Raw genomic sequence first — 23,042 nt, forward strand, 5'->3', positions numbered from 1 at the left:
ATTGCCCAGACAGAGCTTCATAACGTTGAAAGACTGAGGCCTATTAGGAATAAAGGCATACTTGACCGCTCTAAGTATTACGCTTTCCACAAAGGTCATGGATACACCACTAACGAATGCTGAGACCTCTGAGATGCCATTGAGAAGCACATTAGAGAGGGAAAACTTAAGCAGTGCCTCATTTGTACACAAGGAAGGAAATGCGGCAAGCGAAGGCAAAGAAATCGAAGTAGAAGCCCCAACCCAAAGAAAGGCAACCAAAAAGGCCGAGATGGAGATGGAAAAGGCAAATGAAGGAATGCCGAAGCCAAAGATGATGAATTTTAGGAATCTGAATTCGATTGTAATGTGATAAGAGGAGCTCTGGGAGGCGGTGCTGATACCGCTAGTGCAAGGAGGAAGTACCTTAAATTGGTCACGTCAGTAAGGGATATACCAGTGTTCAAAGAGAGAGGGGGACAAGTCTGAGCCCCAAAGATTGTTCTTTACCAAAGACAAATTGGAGAAGGTGGTCCCGGGTCATAAAGATGGACTTGTAATCACCGGGGTTTTGGTCAATTGCAGAGTTAAAAGAATGTTTATAGACCCCGGAAGTTCAGCGAAGATCCTTTTATGGAATGCATTTGTGAAGATGAATCTAGACGAGCAGGACTTGAAACCTTGTGTGACCAAGTTAGTAGGGTTTAATGGAAAGCGGTCACCCTGATATGCCTCTAGCATATATATGATTTTTAGCCAAAATGAGAAAGAAATCTTGATTAATCTTGGAGAAAAAGGGCTAGAATTACTATTAATTTGATAAATCTCAATCAAAGATTATGCAACTGATTTCCTTCTAATTTTGTAGGAAAAGCAGACAAAACTGGAGCCAAATGGAGATTTGCCAAAATGAAGATCCAATATCACGCTGATGGCGTGAAACCATTATTGCTCCCACGCTGATAGCGTGGAACCCACGCTAGTGGCGTCAGCATTCAGAGGCATCCTCGCTCTTGGCGTGGATCTGACGCTAATAGCGCCAGATTGCAAAATCACAGACCGTGCTTCCTAAAACGTAGTTTTGGAAGATGAAAAAGAAGATTATAAAAAGGAGGCTCAGCACAGAATTAGGTATTCTAGACCTAAGGAGACCGTCGTGCGTCAGAAGGAGAGCTCCAGAGAGAAATTCTTGTTCTTGTTCTTCTTTCTTTTTTACTTATTGTTTTTATGAATATTGGATTTTTAGCCATGATTATGTTTGGCTAGTTTACTTTTTATTGTAGTTAGGGTCACAAACCCTATGTGAACACTTATTACGCGGATTGATTTATAATTGCTCGTTTATATAATTATCTTTATCTCTACCCTGTTCGTATTTTATATTTTCTTTATTAGAATTGACCACTCTAATAGTTGATAATAGTCTGAGGGTTAGAACCCTAGATAGGGATATTGGGGTTTTCATCCTGAAAGGGGGTAGGATAACGGTTCGTATGCATGCTAGGAATATATGTGTATTGAATTGCGGATGCCTAAATTATAGAGTTCATCGCTTAATTTTCATGACGGGTTACTAAGGGATTAGGATTCCAATTGAGATTAAAGGGTTAAATTGCCAAGAGATTGGGATTTAACTAATTATTTTAGATAATAATTTATCCGAGTAATTTTATAAATGAATATTGTAAATCATTCCAAAGTAAGAAGTGGGGATCATAAGGTGAGTGCGCTCTAGCTACAATACTTTTCTCATTTTTACGAATCAATTCTCATTTTTATTGTATTTTTCTCATAATTAAAAATTCAAAAACAAGTCTTTATTTTAAGTTCTCAATTTTACACAAACCGACAATATTTGTCAAAACCCTTTTGAACTCTTCCATTCTTGAAAGGAGCGATTAATTGATATTCGACCCAATCCCTGTGGAGACGATACTTTACTTACTTTCTATATTACTTGTGCGATCGGTACACTTGCCGGTGAGCATCACACCCCCTAAAGGTCATATTGACTTAAATCTTAAACTGGGGAGAAGGGAGGCATTCCGGGTTAGACGAGTTCATTTTATTGTCGTAAATGTAATTTCATCGTATAATGTAATTATAAGCCGACCTACCATTCATGAGTGGGACATGCTCGTCTCAACTAAGCATCAAGCTCTGAAAATGGTGGGATCCAAAAATAATGTCATCACCATTACAGGAGATCAGAAAGAGGCCAGAGAGTGTTATTGTGAAATGCTCAAGGTAACCTAGGGTGGCCTATCATCCCCCCAAGGATCCAATAAAGAGAAAAGATCTCGGCCAAATATAATTTCGTATACATAGTGGCAACTAAGTCAACATGGTCGAGCTAGACATAAGGGAGGAGCTGCAAACTTCCAGGCCTGAACCAGAAGGAGAGTTAGAGAACATAGTGATCGAAGAGAAAGATGAACATTCCACAAAGATCGGTAAAAGCATGCAAGCTAATGTAAGAGAACAAATTCTTTCCTTCCTTAAAGAGAACTGGGATGTCTTCGCATGAAGGAGTCTGAGATACCCGGGATAGATCATACTTTCTATTGCCATAAGCTTTCAATGTACCTCAGATCTAAGCTAGTCTTTCAATAAGCGGAAAATCGGTCTTGATCAACATCAGGCCTTGAGTGACCATGTAGGCGAACTGTTGGAGGCCGAATTTATCAGGAAAATCCAATACACCACTTGGCTATCCAATGTGGTAATGTTTAAGAAACCAAAAGGAAAGTGGAGAATCTATGTTGACTACACTGACCTAAACAAGGTCTGCCCGAAGGACTCATCCCATGCCCAACATAGATCAGTTGGTTGACAACTCTTCGGGCTTTCAACTGCTTTCATTCATAGATGCATTTTCTGGTTACAACCATATTCCACTACACCCCTCCAACCATGAGCAGACTGCCTTCATTTCGGAGAGGGAGAATTTCTGTTACAAGGTGATGTCGTTTGACCTTAAGAATCCCGAAAAAACTTACCAAAGGATGATGAATAACGTATTTGAAAAACAGATTGGAAGAAATTTGGTGGTGTATATTGATGACATGATAGTGAAGTCAATGCGGCCAAAAAATCATGTGGCTGGCCTAAAGGAAACCTTCAAGCAGCTTAGAGTTTGGCAGATAATGTTGAATCCTGCTAAGTGTGCCTTTGGTGCACCAACAGGAAAAATTTTGGGCTTCATGCTGACAAATAGGGGGATAGAAGTTAACCCGGACAAATGTAAAACTATTTTAAAAATGAAGGAACCCCAGAGTAAGAGAGAAATACAGCAACTACTAGGGCGCCTGGCCGCCCTGACATGATTCCTACCAAAGTCCACAGAAAAAATCCCTTCCTTTATTTTACTCTCTTTGTAAGACACATGTCTTCACTGTTTTGTTAGTATATGGATGTCCTAGAGACAATCTTTTGATTAGATTAGGACATGTGTGTACCTTTTATATTGTCGCAAATAAATCATAAGCACTTTTATCCTATTTCATATTTTGTCTCGATATCATTGTTAATATATTATATGAGTAACTAGATAAACCCCTTGGAATAGAATAGGTATCTCTTGAGTATCTGTGATGAGATCACGATCATGAGGATTCAAGGATACCAGATGTTTATTCCTAATTTTATGTTCCTAGTCTAGAGACACTGAAAATGGGGATCAGTAATCTCGGGTAAGACTAGCACTACTTATCTACTTGTATACAGATACAAGGTAAAGACCTCATGAGCTACAGACATATAGAGATGTCTTAGCTAAAGTCGTGGGTGGAACTATAAGGGTATAGCTCGCACTGAACAGACCCAGAAAAGAGACTCTATGAGAAAATCTCACAGATAGTATCATTAGAGCAGCCTCTTATTATTTGGGTGTTTCTTTCCTTAGACCAGAAATTTTCGCCTAGACTGTGTTCTAGAAGGCATGTTTTGATTGTATACCTCGTCTTCCTGAAACATAGAGACACATAGGTATACCTTTGGGCATGTCCTGAAAGAACACAAGCCTAGGGTGATAAGCTGAAGGAATTCGTCAAATCTCTTTGAGAGATTAGGTTATCTGTAAACCGGAGAAATCGGGATGACATTTACGGGACTCGGGAATCTATGCATAGTAAAAGAGATCATGAGATGATCTGCCTTTAGAGTTCGTAAATTGAAGATTCCCTATTTCGAATTAAAGCTTACCCTAAACCGCAAGGGTTGATACATCTCCTCACCCTAGGTTTAATGGGAAGGTAATCGAGACGAAAGGAAATACATACGGTAACCAAATACATTTAATAGGATGATCATGTCATTAACCTAACTAGCTTTTGGGCCCAAGCCCATTTATGTCAGTGGCTATGTTGGGCCTAATGGGTCACACACTAACACTATATTGTCTTGACATTATAGCATTAAAGGTTTTGGGCCTAATAATGGTTGTTAGCCCAAGAAAAAGTTTGGAAGCTTACCTAAAAAGGAAGAGGGCACATGGATGGTGATAATGGGCTTGGATAGTCCAAGACATTATTAATTAATTTAAATAGTTAAATTAATTATCTAATATTTAATTTCATAATTAAAATTTTGAATTTAAATCTTTGAATTTAAATATTTGAATTTGAATTGACTATAGTAGTTTGTTTCATAACAAAAGGAGAAGATAATAGCTAGATTTGAATTCAATTAGCATCTTATCATAATCATGTCCTAGATTTTAGGAGAGGATTTTATGGCTGAATGGGGCGTTCAAATGGGCTAGCCATATGATGGTTGATAGACCAACAAATTGACTTGGTCTTGTGTGAAAAACATGTGAGTTTGTTGGTTCAATTTGAATTACAAACTCAGTCTTATTTTTCTCCATGATTTGTGCGCTCCATGATTTGATTATGGAGTGATTTTCTGACTCATAAATCAGCAGCATATAATCCTCCTTTAGTCTCCTTTTAAAGTGGAATTCTTCTAAGGGTTTTAATATGAAAAATCCAGCCACTTCTCCTACCATGCTATGCGCCACTCTTGTGTATTTTCTTGCTGAAAATTCACTCATCTAAACACTTTGAAACATTGCCTCCTTCCTCTCTATTAGGGACGCCTAGCTTGCCTCCCTTGGTGTTCGTTGGTGGCCTTAAAGAAGGGTTCTTCCGTCTTGACAAAGGGTGGTGTGGATCAACATTAGAGAGCTTGTATCTTCAAGCCTCACCTTGATCATCTTCAAGTTTTGGAAAGCGAACAAGGTAACATCCATGTCCTAAAGCATGTTTCTTGATATGGTATGTACAATTCTGCTTGAGAAAAATTTTATTTTTCCCTCTCATATGCCTACGGCCTTCAAGGCCATTTCTTTCACGTTTAACATTTCTTTCCAAATCTCATATTTGTGCTTAAAAATCACAATTGTTTATTCTTTTTCTAAATTATATCACAATTTTTGTTTTTTTTTTAAATCTCAGTGGTTTATTCTTACATATTAAGGGAGAGTGAAAAGTGAAGAAAATCAACAATCAAGGTCTAATTTAGAAACCAAAACATTTCTATTCTCTCTTTTTTTTCTTTTTGGCCATAAAGTTTAGAAGAAAACCAACTGCTGACACTAGTCTATTCTAATCAAGAGTAAGTATTATTTTAATTTTTTAGGGGTCAAAGTAAAATCCCTTTTAAATGTTCATTTACTTTTGAAATGTGGTATAAGAACTGCTTGCTGATATAAGATACCTGTTGTGTGAATTCCAAATATGAAAGACTCTCCTCATTATATTATTGTTGTGGCTATATGGGACTCTCTGAAAATGCCTCCGGATGATACGAGAAAGAAAGATATTGTGTTAACCAAAATTATGGCACCTGTTACCCAAGAACTTCAAATGTAAACCAAATCTAATAAAGAGGTATTAAATAAAAGGGATTAATGTTTCTCATGTTATAGGAGATAATTTTATCTCCTATACAAATATTCAAGCGTGTGACATCTATGTGTTCCTTTTCTCTTTCTTCTCTTCACATGGGCCCATACACTTTTATGTGTACTAGGAGATAAAAAAAATATTAAATATCCTTGACCATAGTTATCAGTTTCGAAAAACTGAATAAATGGAAGAACAAGAGCAAGCTGGCGCTACTAGGACTCTTGTATTATAATTAGGCCGATATGAGGCTTATTTTTACTCCTCCTATTTAGGTCAATGTGGGACTTATTTTTATTCCTCCTATTTAGGTTGTTACGTTGTTTCTATACGGTTTCTCATTGCTCTACTTAAATAAAAATCTTGTATGATATTGTTCCCCTGCTGCTTCTCTTAGAGGATCGTTTCTGTTTAAGGGAAAATGTTTACATAGCAATAAAAAGAAAATGAAAAAATGATGGTCCAAACACTAGTGTGGGATTGGAAGCAGCCAGCTTCAGTCTGTGGCTGTAGTATGCAGGTTGCAAGTACGTCGTGCGCGCTCATGGGCGTATTTATGGACAATTGCAATCTCTGGCAATATGGCGCACAGGGCTGGCTCTGATGTTCCATATCATGACAACACTATTGATGAGTGTTCCATCACTTTAATGCCCCAACTTCGGTCACAAGCAGGCTGCTGTTTGTCAGGAGTTTATAAAGTCCAGTTCGTTTATGTGGGACTTATAAATGCAAAACACCAATCTACAACTAGGTTGTTATGTGATATGCAACTTTTGCTTTATTATTATTAGAAGCAAAGTAAAATTCAATTATTCAGGGAAGACAATGGAGAGAAACGGGGCGTTTGGGAGTGTACCGTAGGGATCTATAAGCCCACTATGTTCCCTTCAGGGATGAGTCACTGTATGGATAATACCCTTAGCACAGGTACAGACCAAGCTAAGAGGTACTTTGCCATGTATAACAAGCAATCAACAACGGATAAGTAAGCAATAGTATGACTCAAAGTAAATGGACAGTATAACGATACATAAGATCTTCCTTGGTGTGCCCAAGGGGGCTATTTATAGGGAGGTTGTATGAGCCTCCAACGGGTTGGTGAGGAGGGGGTCAACCCTTCTTGGGGTCCGCTCCTGATAGCAGATGTCGTGGGGCGTGACAGGCGCTGCTATGATAGCAGTGATGCGCCTGGTGGTGTCAGGTATGTCAAACGGGGGCAGTTCCCTTTAACGGCATCTAGGGCGACTACCTTTTGGGTTTGGGGTCCCGAAACGGGACATTTTGGTGCTTCCCCTAGGACGCGTCGCAGTGTTGGGGGATGGGAGGGTCCACGTCAGCCCTTAGGGGTTGGGCCATCCGGAACAGGGAGATATTTTTTTTACCGGGAAAAAAAGATTGTTGGAGATTTGGAAGGAAATTTTCTATCTCAGATAAGTTACGAAAATAAATGTTTGGTTCGCCAAAATTTTGTCGAAAAAGTAGGGTTAATTTTGTTGAAGCTATGTTTGGTTGATGGTAAAATATTGATAGAAATGTGAATCGAAATTATCAAAATATCCATAATTTTTTGAATATGAAAACTGAGTCATCATCAAACGTTCCTTTTTTTAGGTCTCTATCTCTGTCGAATCTTTTTACACATGCGGTCATATAGTTCAGGAGGGTGTTTTTGTCTCAACAGATCATATTCATGATCCAAGAACATGGAGAAAAAAAAAATACCATGGACCGGGTGAGATAATTTTTTGCCTTTGTGTAAAGGGAAATGCTGGGTGAAAAAAATTATTGGCATTTTGTTCACTTTTCTCATACCAAATATGATAAATAAATATTTCTCATCCCACTTTCATATCATTTCAACTAAAATACCCATACCAAACACCTCCTCGAGTGTTTAACAAATCTGGTTGCAATTTTTTTTTTTTTTTGTATTATTCTGGTTGCAATTCGTATTTGCACGAATAGTTTTAGCGCCAGTTCAGCATTTGGTATTGCAGAAACTTGTCTATTAAAGTGCGAACAAAGTCAAAACATAGCTTCATTTAATAATGATTTAACATATGAAATACCAAATTAAAAGTTAGCATGAATTACGTTTATCGATAAATAAGCTTTCACATTCATACCATTATCTCAAAAAGATAATATTTTCTTGAAAACTCCTAAAGGAAAAACTATACCTTTTGGCTTGAGTTTTTAAGATATTAAAGGAAGTCCTCAAACCAAAACCAAAATGTTATAAGAATGATTTCACAAGGAAATAAGGTAAAAATTAAGTTAATAAACCACCAAGGAACAAGAAATACATGAATGAAATTGAAATACAATGAAAAATGTGATAAATAAAGTGACAAATGGCATGAATGTAATGGGAAAATTTTAAGGTACAACAGTGGTACTATTTACTTGGTGGGGAAAACCAATCAAAAATAGAGAGAAGGTGAAAGTGGAATGAAAAAAAATAAAAAATAAAATCCAAGTGGAAAATTTTGAAAGGTAGTCGCACATGCAACTGTCGCACCAAAAGTTTGCTCGAATGTAATGATTGCAGATCCCTTCAATCCATTTGATGACAGTTTACATACTTGGATTAGTAGAAAATAAATTTCTTGTACTTTTGTACATTAAAGCAACCATCATTTCTTCCCGAGCCAAGTCAAAATTAATTTTCTAGCTCTCACTTGTTTTACGACCCCTCTTCATCAGCCTTGTTTTTTATTTTATTTTATTATTATTTTGATAAATCACAGATATTCTTCACGGGAAATAACCTTATTTGGAGCGGGTTCATAATTAAGGCTTTAAACCCCTTACAGAAGATGATAATGGAAAGAATCAAATACATGTTATCACCCTCACTTGCTCAGCTTCTATACACTAGCTGAACTACATCATTTGTTTATATTTTATTTCATATGCTTTAACTTCACCTTCATTGGATATTTATGGCTTCGGCCTTAGACTTTTCTTATAACAAGCCCTCTCTTGTATTTTATACAAAATTAGGATAACCCGATGTTGGACCATTCTTCTTGGTCTATTGTACGAGATAAATTTATTGGTCTGAAACTCATGAGCCCAAGGTGACAAATAAGGATACCACATGCCTCTCTTTGTATTAGTTTTGTTGTATTCTTGTTGCCATTTTAAGCATAGGTTCTGAATAATGGAAAAATGAACTCTTGTACTAGTCTTTATTTTCGGCTTGGGGTTCTCAAAAGAACTAAATCAAGTTGGTTTTTCTCCTACTATTGAGAAAAATAATTTTTGTATATCAAGTTGCCACTAATTTTGTTTTATTTCATAAAGGTTAAAAAAATCTTCTTATTTAATAATTGTTACAAACCTGACAAAGGTCCTAATTATAGAAGGCCCAAGAAAGTGTATATTAGTGAGAAGACCCATGAACCCAATGTCTTAAGGTTTTGAGTTGAGACATGGTGACAGATTCACTTGCTACAATTGATGTAGCCTTAGTCCATTGGTGGCTGTCCCCCGCCACGGGCTCCCTCGGGACTCGCCTGACAGTAGTATCAGAGCCGGTTAGGCTAGGGCTAGCCAGGTATTTGGCTAGGAGACGGGTTGAGTATTTTGAGCCTAGATACTTAGTTGAGGATAAGCATATCAATGTTGGGTTTCACAATGAAAGATTGTTGAAATATTCAAATATGATGAGTTGGTTGGTAATGGGTCAAGTAAAGTGTATATAAATGGAAAGACTTATGAACTCAATGCCTTAAGGGTTTTGGGTTGAGACATGGTGTCGGATACACTTGTTACGATTGGTGTAATCTTAGCTCATTGGTGGTTTTCCCCCACGATGAACTCCCCTGGGACCTGCGTGAAAGTTACATAAGAATTCATATCTATATAAGAAGCTACTCATGTGATTGCAAACCTGCAAAGGAAGCGAGTTATTACTGTTGCTGTACATAGTATAGAAGTCCCACATCGAGTGTGTCTCTTTGTATTCTTCAATTGGTTTACTATATAATAGCACCAATGTTGTGTAGTTCAATATAACAAGGATTACAATGAATACCTCTTGTCTCTTGATAATTAACATGGTATCTAGAGCCTAACAAGAGGAATCCTAATCCGCGTTTTTTTTTCCGGTGGACCACTTTCTGCCGAGTAAAATATTTTTTTCCGGAAACAGTCATATCTGTCAGTTTCCGGCTTCCATATATCGTCTACGGACCTGTCTGATCACTGCCGCCATTAGACACCACTGTCCACCGCCGTCCACCGCCGTCTCCGGCGAGTTTTCCTGCGAGTTTTCCGGTGAAACCCATATCGATCTGATCGCCACAAGAAAGCGCTCCTTTCTGTCCAGGACCCATCCTCAGATCCTCCTACACGCGCTCTCACACGCGTCAAACAGCGGCTGCAACTCGTTTTGTTGCAGCGGCGCGTCCCACTCCGGTTGGCCGTCGTACCACCACGGTTCCCTTCGTCTTCTCCTTGCGCACTTGGATCTGTCCTCACTTTGTTGTTTCGACTTCGTTTCGGCTTCCTACGGTGTCTTTTCCCTTGCTGGTCACTATTCACAGACGTTTCTTTGCTTTTCGGTGCTGTTCATTTTTGTTTCAGGTAACCCATGGCTGATTTGTCACCCCACGGTGCATCCAAGGGTTCTCAAAAGGCTGACCCGCCTGTTTTTTCTAATTATGTTAATGTTCCGCTGCACGTCGACAAGTTGGATGGCTCCAATTATGATTCTTGGGCTTCTGATCTCCGACTTTGGCTTGATGGACAGGACTACACTGACCATCTCATTACTAAGGCTGAGTCCATCTCGGGAGATGTACGCCCTCATTGGAAAAAGGTTGATGCTCAGTTATGTAGCATCATCAAGTCTACCATCCACTCGTCCTTGAAGCAGATTTTTCGTGCTCACGTCACTTGTGAGTCTGTTTGGCGTCAGGCCAAGTCACTTTATACCAATGACACTTAGCGACTCTATGGGGTTTGTCAAAATTTGATCACTACTATTGCTGCTCAACAACTTGATTTCTCTATGTTTGCTTACTTGGGAAAAGTTCAGGGCCTCCTTCATGATTTCAATGAACTGTTGCCGCCTGCTGCAGATCCTGCTAAAGAACTTGAGCAACGCAGCACGTTCTTCATGCTCATGGCTCTTTATGGTTTGCCCCCGGCATATTCTGTCAACCGGGATCAGATCTTGGGCTCTACTACTGTTCCATCGCTTGACTCTGTTTGGTCTATGTTGCTTCGCATTCCACCAAAGACTTCTATGGAGCCTGCAGTATCTGCTCCCTCTTCAATTGACCCATCTGCCCTTGTCTCCAAGGGTTTTGCACGTGGACGCAAACCCTCTACGAGACGCTTTCTCTGCACTCATTGCAAAAAGTCGGGCATACTATTGATCGTTGTTGGGATCTTCATGGTCGCCCTCCTCGCTCCGCTCATTTTGCTCAGACTACTGTTCCTGCCTCGGACTCTGCCTTGATTGCTGGATCACAGCCACCTCCTAGTACCACCGCCACTAGTGCACACACGGGTAATTCCTTTGCTGGTGTTTCGCACTCGCCCTCTCTTGGTCCATGGATTCTCGATTCTGGTGCATCTGACCATATTTCTGGTAATAAGTCTTTATTTACCTCTCTCTGTACGTCTGGTCCCTTGCCCAGTATCACTATGGCTAATGGGTCACTGGTTCAGTCCCAAGGGATTGGCACTGTTCTCCTTTTTCCTTCTATTCTCATTGAGAATGTGCTTTATGTGCCTCATTCTCCTTTCAACCTTATTTCCATTAGTCGCTTGACTCAATCCCTTGACTGTACTATTTCTTTCACTAAAGAGTCTGTCATTTTGCAGGATCGGAGCTCGAGGAGGACACTTGGCGTCGGATCTGAGTCCAATGGCCTTTATCAGCTTTCAACTTTTGTTCCAGTGTGCTCTCTTGTAGATTCTCTGCTTACTATCCACGCTCAGTTGGGTCATCCCAATCTTGCTAAGCTCCAGAAGATGGTCCCACGTTTCTCAAATTTATCTAGTTTGTCTTGTGAGTCGTGTTAGTTAGGGAAGCACACTCGTAGTTCGTTTCCCGATCGTGTCAGTCGTCGGTCTTCGTCTCCTTTTGCTTTAGTTCATTCAGATATTTGGGGTCCTAGTCGTACCGTTTCCACTATGGGGTACAGATACTTTGTAACTTTCATTGATGATTATTCTCGATGTACTTGGTTATTTTTAATGAAAAATCGGTCTGAATTGTTTTCTATTTTTAACAAGTTCTTTAATGAAATCCTTACTCAATTTGGTGTTTCGATTCGCATTTTTCGAAGTGACAATGCTCGTGAATATTTGTCTCATCAGTTTCAAACTTTCTTTGCATCTCACGGCATCCTTCACCAGACATCATGTTCACACACCCCTCAACAGAATGGGGTTGCTGAACGCAAGAACCGTCACCTAATTGAGACTACTCGGACACGTTTGTTAGATGGTCATATCCCATTCCAGTATTGGGGCGATGCTGTCCTCACAGCTTGTTACCTCATTAATCGGATGCCTTCCTCCGTACTTCATAATCAGGTACCACATTCTGTGTTGTTTCCCCATCAACCTTTGTACCCACTCACTCCTCACATCTTTGGTTCTACTTGTTTTGTCCACAATCTCAGTCCTGGTCTTGACAAGTTATCTGCTAAGTCACATAAATGTATTTTCCTGGGTTACCCTCGCTCACAAAAGGGTTATCGTTGTTATTCTCCTAGTCTTCGTCGTTACTTTGTCTCGGCGGATGTTACATTCTTTGAGTCTATTCCATTCTTTGACTCCTCCTCCCATCCCAGTGATTCTGTTGCTACTCAGCTACCTTTACCACCTGTTTCAGTTCACTATATACCTTCACCATCTCCTTCTTTAGATGTTCCCGTCCCTGTTCCCCCCCTCCAGGTCTATCATCGTCGGCAACGTCCCCCTGTTCCCCAGGACCCTACCCCCCCGAGTCTGCCCCTATTGTTAATGAGGCTCCTGTGGACTCACTTCCGTCATCATCTCCTCCGGCAGCTCCGATCCTTCCGTCCGACATTGATGTGCCCATTGCACTCCAGAAAGGTACTCGTGATTCTCGTCCCCCTCCCAGGTATTTAATAAATTTGAGTTATCATCGTCTTTCACCATCCCATTTTGCTTGCCTCTCTTCTCTTTCTTCTGTATCTGTTTCTAAGACTACAGGTGAGGCGTTATCACATTCTGGTTGGCGACAGGCCATGATTGATGAGATGAGTGCACTTCAGAGTAGTGGTACCTGGGATCTGGTTCCCCTTCCCTCTGGGAAGTCTGTTGTTGGCTGTCGATGGATATACACGGTTAAAGTTGGTCTGGATGGTCAGGTGGACCGTCTTAAGGCCCGCTTGGTGGCTAAAGGTTATACTCAGATATTTGGCATTGACTATGGTGACACATTTTCTCTCGTGGCGAAAATGACTTTTGTTCGCCTCTTTATTACTATGGCAGCTATTCATCACTGGCCTATGTATCAGCTGGACATAAAGAATGCTTTCCTCCATGGTGATCTGCGGGAAGAGGTTTATATGGAGCAACCTCCTGGGTTTGTTGCTCAGGGGGAGTCTAACCTAGTTTGTCGTCTCCGAAGATCCTTGTATGGTCTAAAGCAGTCTCCCCGGGCTTGGTTTGGAAGGTTTAGCACTGTTGTACAGCAGTTTGGCATGACTCGAAGTGAGGCTGATCACTCAGTCTTTTACAGACACTCTGATTCAGGTTCTATTTATTTGGTAGTATATGTTGATGATATCGTCATTACAGGTAATGATACTCATGGTATAACTCAGATAAAACAACATTTGTGCCATCATTTTCAAACAAAGGACCTTGGAAGACTCCGATATTTCTTAGGGATAGAAGTGGCCCAATCCAAAGATGGCATTGTACTATCACAGAGAAAATATGCTATGGATATTCTTGAGGAAACAACATTGTTAAATGCTAAGCCCGTTGATACTCCTATGGATCCAAATGTCAAGCTTTTACCAAATCAGGGGGAGCTATTTTCTGATCCAGAAAGGTATAGAAGATTGGTTGGGAAACTGAACTATCTCACAGTTACTCGACCAGACATTTCCTTTGCAGTCAGTGTAGTAAGTCAGTTCTTGAATTCTCCCTGTGAAGATCACTGGAATGCAGTAATCCGTATCCTCAAGTACATCAAGACTGCTCCTGGCAAAGGTCTTCTCTATGAAAACAAAGGTCATACCAGAGTTGTAGGATACTCAGATGCTGATTGGGCAGGTTCTCCTATTGATAGAAGATCCACTTCTGGGTATTGTGTATTCGTTGGAGATAACTTGATTTCCTGGAGAAGTAAGAAGCAAAGTGTAGTTGCTAGATCAAGTGCTGAAGCAGAATATCGCTCCATGGCCACAGCTACCTGTGAACTCATCTGGTTAAAACAGCTACTGAAGGAACTCAAGTTTGGAGACACTGGCCCAACATCTCTCATTTGTGATAATCAAGCTGCTTTGCATATTGCTTCAAATCCAGTGTTTCATGAAAGGACTAAGCACATTGAGATAGATTGTCATTTCCTTAGGGAAAAAGTTCTCTCAGGAGATATAGTCACTCGTTTTGTCAACTCAAATGATCAATTAGCTGATGTATTTACTAAGTCTTTGAGAGGACCTAGAATAGACCAGATATGTAACAAGCTTGGTGCATACGATCTATATGCTCCAGCTTGAGGGGGAGTGTTGCTGTACATAGTATAGAAGTCCCACATCGAGTGTACATAGTATAGAAGTCCCACATCGAGTGTGTCTCTTTGTATTCTTCAATTGGTTTGCTATATAATAGCACCAATGTTGTGTAGTTCAATATAACAAGGATTACAATGAATACCTCTTGTCTCTTGATAATTAACAATTACAACTAACTGCTTCTCAGCACCTGGAAAATAATTTAGATCAAGATAAGCTGCCTAGTACAGAACTTTCCCAGGACCCAGTGCATAGCAGAATCTTTATAGCACTAGGCTGCCCTTGTGGATATTCTGATGCATGGTTAAGCTTTCTGTGACGAGCATTGAAATTTGCAATGTTATTCGATAATTTCGATAATTTGGTTAACAAAAGTTGGTTTTATTAGTTATGAAGAAGACGGTGACATTGTTTTGACGTATGGTGCTGTTGCTACAGAGTGTTGCAAGGTAAGCAGCAACTCGAATGATCTGTTTCTTAATTAATTATGCAATTGAGGTTTCCAACTTTCCATCATTATAGTGTAGTCATTAAAATCCTGGTACTGTGATTTGGCAGAACCTCTGCCTGATTCCAAGAGATATATCCTTTTAGAATTAGAATCATCATTCTTGTTTCAGCTTTTAGCTCCAAAATGTTAAAATTTGAGTTTTCTTGGTTCAAAGTCTTTTCCAAGTTTAGTGTTTCATTATTTTCTAGACTGATAAGTGATAATAATCACCGCAGAAATGCATTTTTTGTGACATTCTTGCTTTGTTGAAGTACATTTGCATGTCATTGTTTGGAATGATTTGATAAAAAGCTGATTCAGAGAAACTAGAAATCAGTGAGTGATCAATATTTTTCAGGGTCTTGGCTTTTGGTTTGATTTTTTTCTTTTTCATTTTTTTTTTTCTATTTATTTGATGATTCTAATTGGACATATGTCTAATTAAATTCTATACTGTGAAAGCTGCTACTTCTTTTGGAATCGGTTACAATTTTTGTTTGGATATTTTCTCTGCCATCTAATCTAATCATATAAGAATATAGGTTCCTCCTTGGGATTATGTTTATACAACTTTGCACTGCTGTAACGATACTGTGGTAACCACTACCTTGGGAGAAAAATATTTGAATGCTGCATGACATGCGTCCAAAGCTCGCCCTCAGCTTGCACTTTCTCGAATAATTGAACCTGGTGGTTTTGAGAATGTCACGACCAAGCAAGAAGCAGCATTAATTCCTGGACTCAGGTATACATATCTTTTTATGTGAAAACCTATTCAGGATAACGTTGTGGCAAGGGGGGAGTGTGGGGAGTGCAATTTTTTTTATCACCTTCAGCTAAGGTGGAGAATATTCATGAGACTCAAAAGCACAGTGCCAATTATCCTTATGATAGTGGGGGGCATTGTCTTACTTCCAAAGTAAATAAAATCAAGGAAGTTTTGATCAGGAAGACAAAAGATGATTTCTAATCGATGTTTTAGATGTAAAACAATTGATAATGTATAATTCAGTTGATTAATTCTGTAATTATTTAAATCTACTTTAAGTTGAGAATAAGATGCAGTAAGCTGTTTGAGCTTTGTATTTTATACCAACACTTGCTACCTTGACTTATAGCTCTTGCAAATATAACAAAAAAAAAATGATTTATATAACCTCTGGTGGCGACATTTTTATTTGATACACTGAAAATTTAAATTTAACTGGGGTTTGTGGTGGAAGGGGTCTCTTTCCTTCATATAACCTCTGCTTAGCTCATCTGGGCTATTCACATTTCACAGCAAGAATTAGATATATCATCCAGATGGTTAAATTGTTTCCTTTTCCAAGTGTAGCCAGCTATTCCTTGATAAATATTGGTTTCTACTACGTTTCTCTGTAGATGGCCTATGTAAATAACAAAAGAATTAAGCTCAAAATTATAATTAATTAAGCATATATCTTGCAACTTATTTCAAGTAAAATATGCCAATAATTTGTATATATACATAACATGTAAATCAAAAAACAAGAACATAATAGCCAAAAAAAATTATCCATGGAATGATCTTTCCTCCACAATGAATTGAGTACTTGAAAGGACTATAAACTCTAAAGGTGGAGATGGTACAAAGTAAAAAATTAAATAAATAAATAATTATGCTGGCATATGATCGTATGAAAATGAGGAAAAAATTATGAAAGGCTAAAGAATGGCTTCCAGTGTTTAAGTAAAATTGACCACTACTCCATCCCAACACCTAAAAGTATTTCCATGTATTAAAGCTGAACAGAACATACGCACCAGAATTGCTTTTGTTTCCACCATTTTATCTCTGACTACCAACCATGCTCATATTATTATAGCAATAACTGTTCTTTGATCGGGATAGGATGTATGCTGATTCCTTGGTAGATGCTGCAACTATAAAGATAAGAGGAGGCAACAGAACTAGGAAGCCAGATATTTAAAAGTTACAGAATTCTTTAAATGAAATCCAGTCTGCATTGATCAGAGTTATCCCAGATCAAACTTCATAACTACCAACCAAATTGCTCATCTTAATCGAGACAATCTTTTCCGTTTCCGATTCTTCTTCTGCACAACACTTTTTGAGTTACTGTTACCAGAAGGAAGAGCCAACCTTGCCGATGATGGTTTGCCAATGTAGGTTCTATCTTTCTTAGAAACCCATTTCAGAGGCATGTTGTTAACTACAGTGCCAATATCAGTAGAATTATTTAATTCAACAAGTTTTTGGATTTGATCTAGCATCTGGTGGGACCAAGCCAATGACAGATCCAATGCAAATGAATCATCCATTGGTTTTTTCCACAAATCCATCAAAACCTCTTCAAATGAATGAAAAGACATGGATGGTTGACAACCTTGAAGATTTTCACAAATCATGTTTACTTTGATGACATGCTGGCAGAGATTACCTTGCATTGACCAAGAACAATCACAGAAGGCAAATTCAGATCCGGGATTCCATACTAAATGTGTTACACTGCTGTCTTTCTGGCTCACAACTTTGGCAAAGCGGTGGTCTTTATCATCCAAGGTAATAGCAGAGTTGGGAATTTGAAGTGCTCGATGCCATGATGTAGAAGCAATATATTCCTCCTTCACATTCTGGAAAGAATCACTCTCATCAGCATAGCGGTCAAGCCAATAGCTTGAATGCAACTCAGTTGTTAGCTTGTGAACTAACCAATCTACTCTTTGCAGTGCTCCAAGATGTGAATCATCAAAAAGTTTGGCTTTCAGTTTGATATGATAGGCTTCTACTGCTCCAGAAGCTTCCTGGCTTGCTAGTGGAAAATTTCTCATTGTTGAAAGCCACATTTCTGCACAACAGGGCAAAGGAACGGCAACGAGAAAAAGCAAGTTAATATATCAATAACTAACTGACTAAGCCATAATTTCTGAAGCAAAATGTTAAAAATATTACATTTTGTATTGTATGCAAATATGCCCTATCCAAACAAGTTTTTTTAAGTGCATGCAAAAGAGCAGAGGAGAAAGATCTAACCAATCTTGGGCAACCAGGACGCTCTAAAATATTCCATGAAATCAGTCTGGTCAACAAAATCCAGCATAAATTGTTCCAAGGCAAGTGATGTATTAATTCCTCCCCAAATGCTGTACACTACTGTCCCAAGACACTTAAAAATCTCCCGCTGAACCTCAATGTTACTGCATTTCTTAACAATATTCCTTAGCCACGATCTACGAACACGCCATAGTGAAAATAGGACAGGGCAGCAAAATATATCTCTGTAAACGCAATCAATAGAAGTAAGAAAATTAAACAGTACTACAGAATTTTAAACCAAATTCATATCTAAAGCAATAAATCTTGCATTCTTGCCTCAATAGATCAATATCAGCTGCAGCATCATCAATTAAAAATCCACTGACTTTCCATCCAGGCTCGACACTACGAGCTCGATCAATTAAAGCTTTCAACCACTTAGACATATCAGGCTTGGCAAAGCTACGTGTAATGACCCATGCCACAGGAAGTGCATGTTGTCTTGAATCAAAAACAAGAAGTGTGAACAAGGGATACTGCCAATATGAAAAGATATCTAGGTTAGTCAATTGAAACATATTGCAATGTGAACAAGATAACGGTTTTTCTTTTAGATCAAGCATAACCTAAAAGTCATGATTGAAAAATAATTACTTTAAGTCTCTTTACACCAAAGGTTGAGTCTGCTGCAACGACACTGCGATGACCAAAACGAATCATTTGTTGTAGCTGCCATTCAGTTTGGATCCCCAAGATGAAAGGATCTGACTCAGAATTATCCTGATGAAAAAATACAGACTTTTTATTGCGTTCAACCCACATGCGGATGCTGGCTTGATCATCTAGATCCAATTCATGGGTAGACCTTTTGATAATCATCCCTAGCTTGTGGACATACTGAGAAGCAAGGCTATTGACTTTTGCATTTGAACCACAATATCGCTGAATTCCTTCAATGTGTTTCTCCAAGATATTCTCTTCTGGAATGCCCAGATAAATCATGGACATTGTTTGCTGCTGAATTTCATTGCATATATATGGAATTTTTTTGGCACCTGGGCCAATGGCATCTCTATCTAGTGGTCCATGGCAGACAAAACCAGACTTGTTAATGTGGCGCCTTTCATTGTATATAATAAGCGCAAGTGAAGGGCTAGCATAAAGACGTTTGACAACAAAATGACAAGTACAACCCCGCATTGATTGAGGTCTAGCAGCACGGTTTCGGGTATTAAGTCGATATCTTCGACTAGGTAATATACCTCCACCTTCCCCATAATTTTCTGGGCCGAATGAGCACCAGTACCTTCATAAAGAACAAAGTTCAACTTAAGTATTGGGATCCTAATTGTGTACATGACCACTTAAGTTTTTAATTATTCATTTGCTAAGCTGCTGTTGATTCCATATTCCATACAGCAACTGGAAAAAGGTTTGAACTTGTGAACATGTCTAACGTTAGGGAACTTAACAAGGATCAACAAATTTTCTGAAAGGGAAGTATGATTTCATTTCACACTTCCAAGTTCTGATGCTCTACCAAAAGTAAACTTCAAAAAAATAAAAAATAAAAATGCAAGAAAATGGTAATTAAAGTTAAACAATCTTTTGATCACCATAACCAAAAGAGAAAAGAAAGAAAGAAAGAGATACAGAGAGAGAGAGAGAAAAGAAATAAAATAAAAAAAACATTATCAAAATCATTTTGAATGAAGGGTGAGGTGAGAGGCATGGCAGAGACTGAAACTTACAGTCTGTACTCCATATATTCATCATCCTTGTACTCCTTCAAGCTGCCAATTGTTCGTTTCCTTCCTCTCTCAATATGAAACCGAGTTGGGCACTCCACATTAGAGCATTCACCAATTATAAAAGCATCAACTCGATCATAGGGAATAAGGGCAACCTCGTCATGGTGCTCAGCATTGCCAAACTTGGTCCAAGTCAAGTCAGCAGCATAGAACTCCTCCTCAGGTGGGTCTTGCAAAGGAATCTTCCCCACTGATTCAACTATAGCCATGTCCACAAGGGTACAACAAAACCAAATTTTCCTTGCTATATACAGAAGAATCTAGAAGTCTCTCCAGAAATAATCACACCTTCAAAAAAGGAATTGTTGAAGCACTCAAGCAAAGAACACAACACCCTTTAAAAAAAAAAATAAAAAAAAAAAAATAAATAAAAAAAAAAAAAACCCTTCTGAGATAACTAGTTAAAGACTAGGTTTTGCTAAGTTTTCCGAGTTTTGAGCAACCACAACTGAGCAATTCAATCAAAAGAAAGAACAAAATACCCTGAAACAACATCCAGGAAAAAAAAAAAAAAAACCCTTCTGAGATAACTAGTTAAAGACTAGGTTTTGCTAAGTTTTCCGAGTTTTGAGCAACCACAACTGAGCAATTCAATCAAAAGAAAGAACAAAATACCCTGAAACAACATCCAGGAAAAAAAAAAAAAAAACCCTTCTGAGATAACTAGTTAAAGACTAGGTTTTGCTAAGTTTTCCGAGTTTTGAGCAACCACAACTGAGCAATTCAATCAAAAGAAAGAACAAAATACCTGAAGGCAAGTTAAGTACTGAGAATTGAAGGGCACACCCTTTTGGTTGAACATTCAGAAGATGATTATGTGTGTTGTAGTGGTGGATGTGGAACCAGAACAGTGGCTCAACCCTATGCAGAAGAGAAGAGGGCTTTAGAAAAAATGGGTGGTTTTGGCGAATTAAACACCTGGGATGGGAAGGGTGAGGGCTGATGAATGACAATGAGACGCAGCAATGAAAGGACACCTAATCATGTAGCATTTATTTTTACTTTTTATTTTTTATTTTTTATTTTTTTTCCCTCTAGCAATAAACAACATCTAAAGTGCTACCATTTCAATGAGAATATTCCAATGTACAACATTCACAACTTTCATTTGGTAAATTGGAATGAGAATTAGAGCCGTCAATAATTCTACTATGATAATTTCATAGGTACCAGGTTGTAATAATCTGTACAAGAATCTGATAATTGCAATACATCAACCCATATTTATAACGAACAAATAAAACAATTCACAAATTATTTATTTCTATTTAGATTCAAAATATATAGAAAGTAGAATTTTATCAGCATGGAAGCTCCCAATTCATCAATCAGTGATCAATTAAAACTGGAATCAGGTATCTCTGCAACCAAGTGAGTAATACAATTTTTATAGTTCTCATACATTCACAGGCTCTGTTAATTGTTTATCATGCTAGAACACCCCAATTATTTAAGGCCAAAACAAAAATATGTTCAACTATTTTGAACCCACGAACAAGATGAAAACAAAACAGAGCAATTATTAACAGATTGAGTAACCTACACCATATGACACTTCCAAGTGGTGATGTGGTGGCAGATAAGTGGTGGAAGGCGACAGTGGCGAAACCTTAAGCAGAAGAGAAGAGGGTTTTAGAAAAGAGGAATGGGTGGTTTTGGTGAATTAAGACACCTGGGACGGCTGCAATGAAACGACGCAGTGCAAGGCAGCAACTTTTTTTTTTTTTTTTTTCCTTCTTATCTAAAGTGTCACCGTTTAAATAGCAATCATTTTTTCATAAACATGTATCTTCCACAAACAGGGGTATAAAAGAGACACTGAAGATAGATTTTAACTTAAATTGGCTATGTTTATATAAATTATTTTAAATCTGTTTTGGTTTGTTAGTACGATATAAGTCAAATTATTAACTTGTTTTTAGAAAAATATAAGAGTTAGACTGTCATACCAAACCTACCAAGCATTTTAAAACAATATTATTGCACTTTGTAAATTTTAGATTATAATTATTTTGTACAATAGCTAAACACAACCTAAAATATTAACCATTTAATTTTAAATGTTGTTGAAAAAAAAAATTAGTCGGAACGAATTGTCTTAATTTTTAATTAAAAAAATAATTTTTACTTTTAATATATATATATATATATATATATGTATGTGTGTGTCCATATGCGTGCATGTCTGTGTGCGCGTGTGCATGTATAAACTTTTAATTTATTTTAAATTACATTAAAATTAATTTTTTAATTAAAAATAAATACAATTTGATCGAATTGATTGTGTATGTGCATGCCTGTGTGAGTGCGTGCACGCGCAAGCACATGTATGTGGATGCGCTCGCACGTGCGTGAGCCCAAAAGTATTTATTTTAAGACTTAAAAAACATTATATTTAAGGGTTCATTTTTTCTGCAGTTACTGCATATAAGTTATCTGCAGTAAGTCCAATACGACGTCGTTTTGGAGCAGAAATCGTGGTGTTTTTGTAATTTTAATTTATTTCAGGATTATAATAGTCTTTATATTTATAATTTTAATATCAAAACGACGTCGTTTTGAAAATAAATGCAGATAATTTATCTGCAGTAACTGCAGAAATATTTTTCCTACATTTAAACATAAAATAGGCAATCACCGAACAAGTGAAAGTCAATCAAATTATACTAATAAAACATAAATATATTTGGAAATTAATTTTTTAAATGATAAATATGTTACAATTCAAAATTTACGCAAACAAATCATGCAAGAAGAACAACGATCATGAAACTCGGTGTCGAAGATGTCCACCGACTAACCAACTTACATGAGAATTTCCCAATAAGAAATAACTAGATAAATAAAGAGAAACAACCAAAATAATAAAAGACAAACATAAACAAATGTCCAATAAACTTGAACAAGATATTATTTTATTTTTAATAAAAAAATATTATTTATTGAAAAATACGAGTCGGGCCTATAAGCTTAGAGGTCACGCGTACTAAAATAGGTTTTTGGACTGATTTCTACACAAGCCTTTTAACTAGTTCAAGTCCTTACTATTTTTAAAACGGGTCGGGCTAAAGGCAGGCTAAATTGTAGGTCTTC

At 37.9% G+C, this 23,042-nt stretch overlaps 1 protein-coding gene across 2 annotated transcripts; it reads right to left on the minus strand.

Annotated features, from left to right (window-relative positions):
• Positions 1–16,627: 16,627 nt before the first annotated feature.
• Positions 16,628–21,547, minus strand: LOC133301958 (uncharacterized). Of its 2 annotated transcripts, XM_061501670.1 has the most exons (7): positions 20,698–21,547; positions 19,890–20,237; positions 18,793–19,444; positions 18,475–18,674; positions 18,136–18,380; positions 17,815–17,950; positions 17,603–17,735 (listed from the first exon to the last, which is right to left on the minus strand). In XM_061501670.1, coding segments are annotated over exons 2-7 (1,503 nt in total). In that variant the 5' UTR covers positions 20,159–20,237; positions 20,698–21,547; the 3' UTR covers positions 17,603–17,734. The 2 variants fall into 2 exon arrangements, with proteins under 2 accessions (XP_061357653.1, XP_061357654.1); XM_061501669.1 differs by having other exon boundaries at positions 16,628–17,950.
• Positions 21,548–23,042: the final 1,495 nt, after the last annotated feature.

Source organism: Gastrolobium bilobum, unplaced genomic scaffold, assembly GCF_033153095.1.
Source record: "Gastrolobium bilobum isolate Gb01-03AN ecotype WA unplaced genomic scaffold, APGP_CSIRO_Gbil_v1 utg50901, whole genome shotgun sequence".
Taxonomy (NCBI): Eukaryota; Viridiplantae; Streptophyta; class Magnoliopsida; order Fabales; family Fabaceae; genus Gastrolobium; species Gastrolobium bilobum.

Coding starts and splice junctions, on each gene's coding strand:
- LOC133301958 (XM_061501669.1), bottom strand. CDS start 20,158: ATGGCTATAGTTGAATCAGTGGGGAAGATTCCTTTGCAAGACCCACCT. Junction 18,381..18,474: donor GCTGATATTGATCTATTGAG/GCAAGAATGCAA, acceptor TTGCGTTTACAG/AGATATATTTTGCTGCCCTG. Junction 17,951..18,135: donor GTCCTGGTTGCCCAAGATTG/GTTAGATCTTTC, acceptor CCTGTTGTGCAG/AAATGTGGCTTTCAACAATG.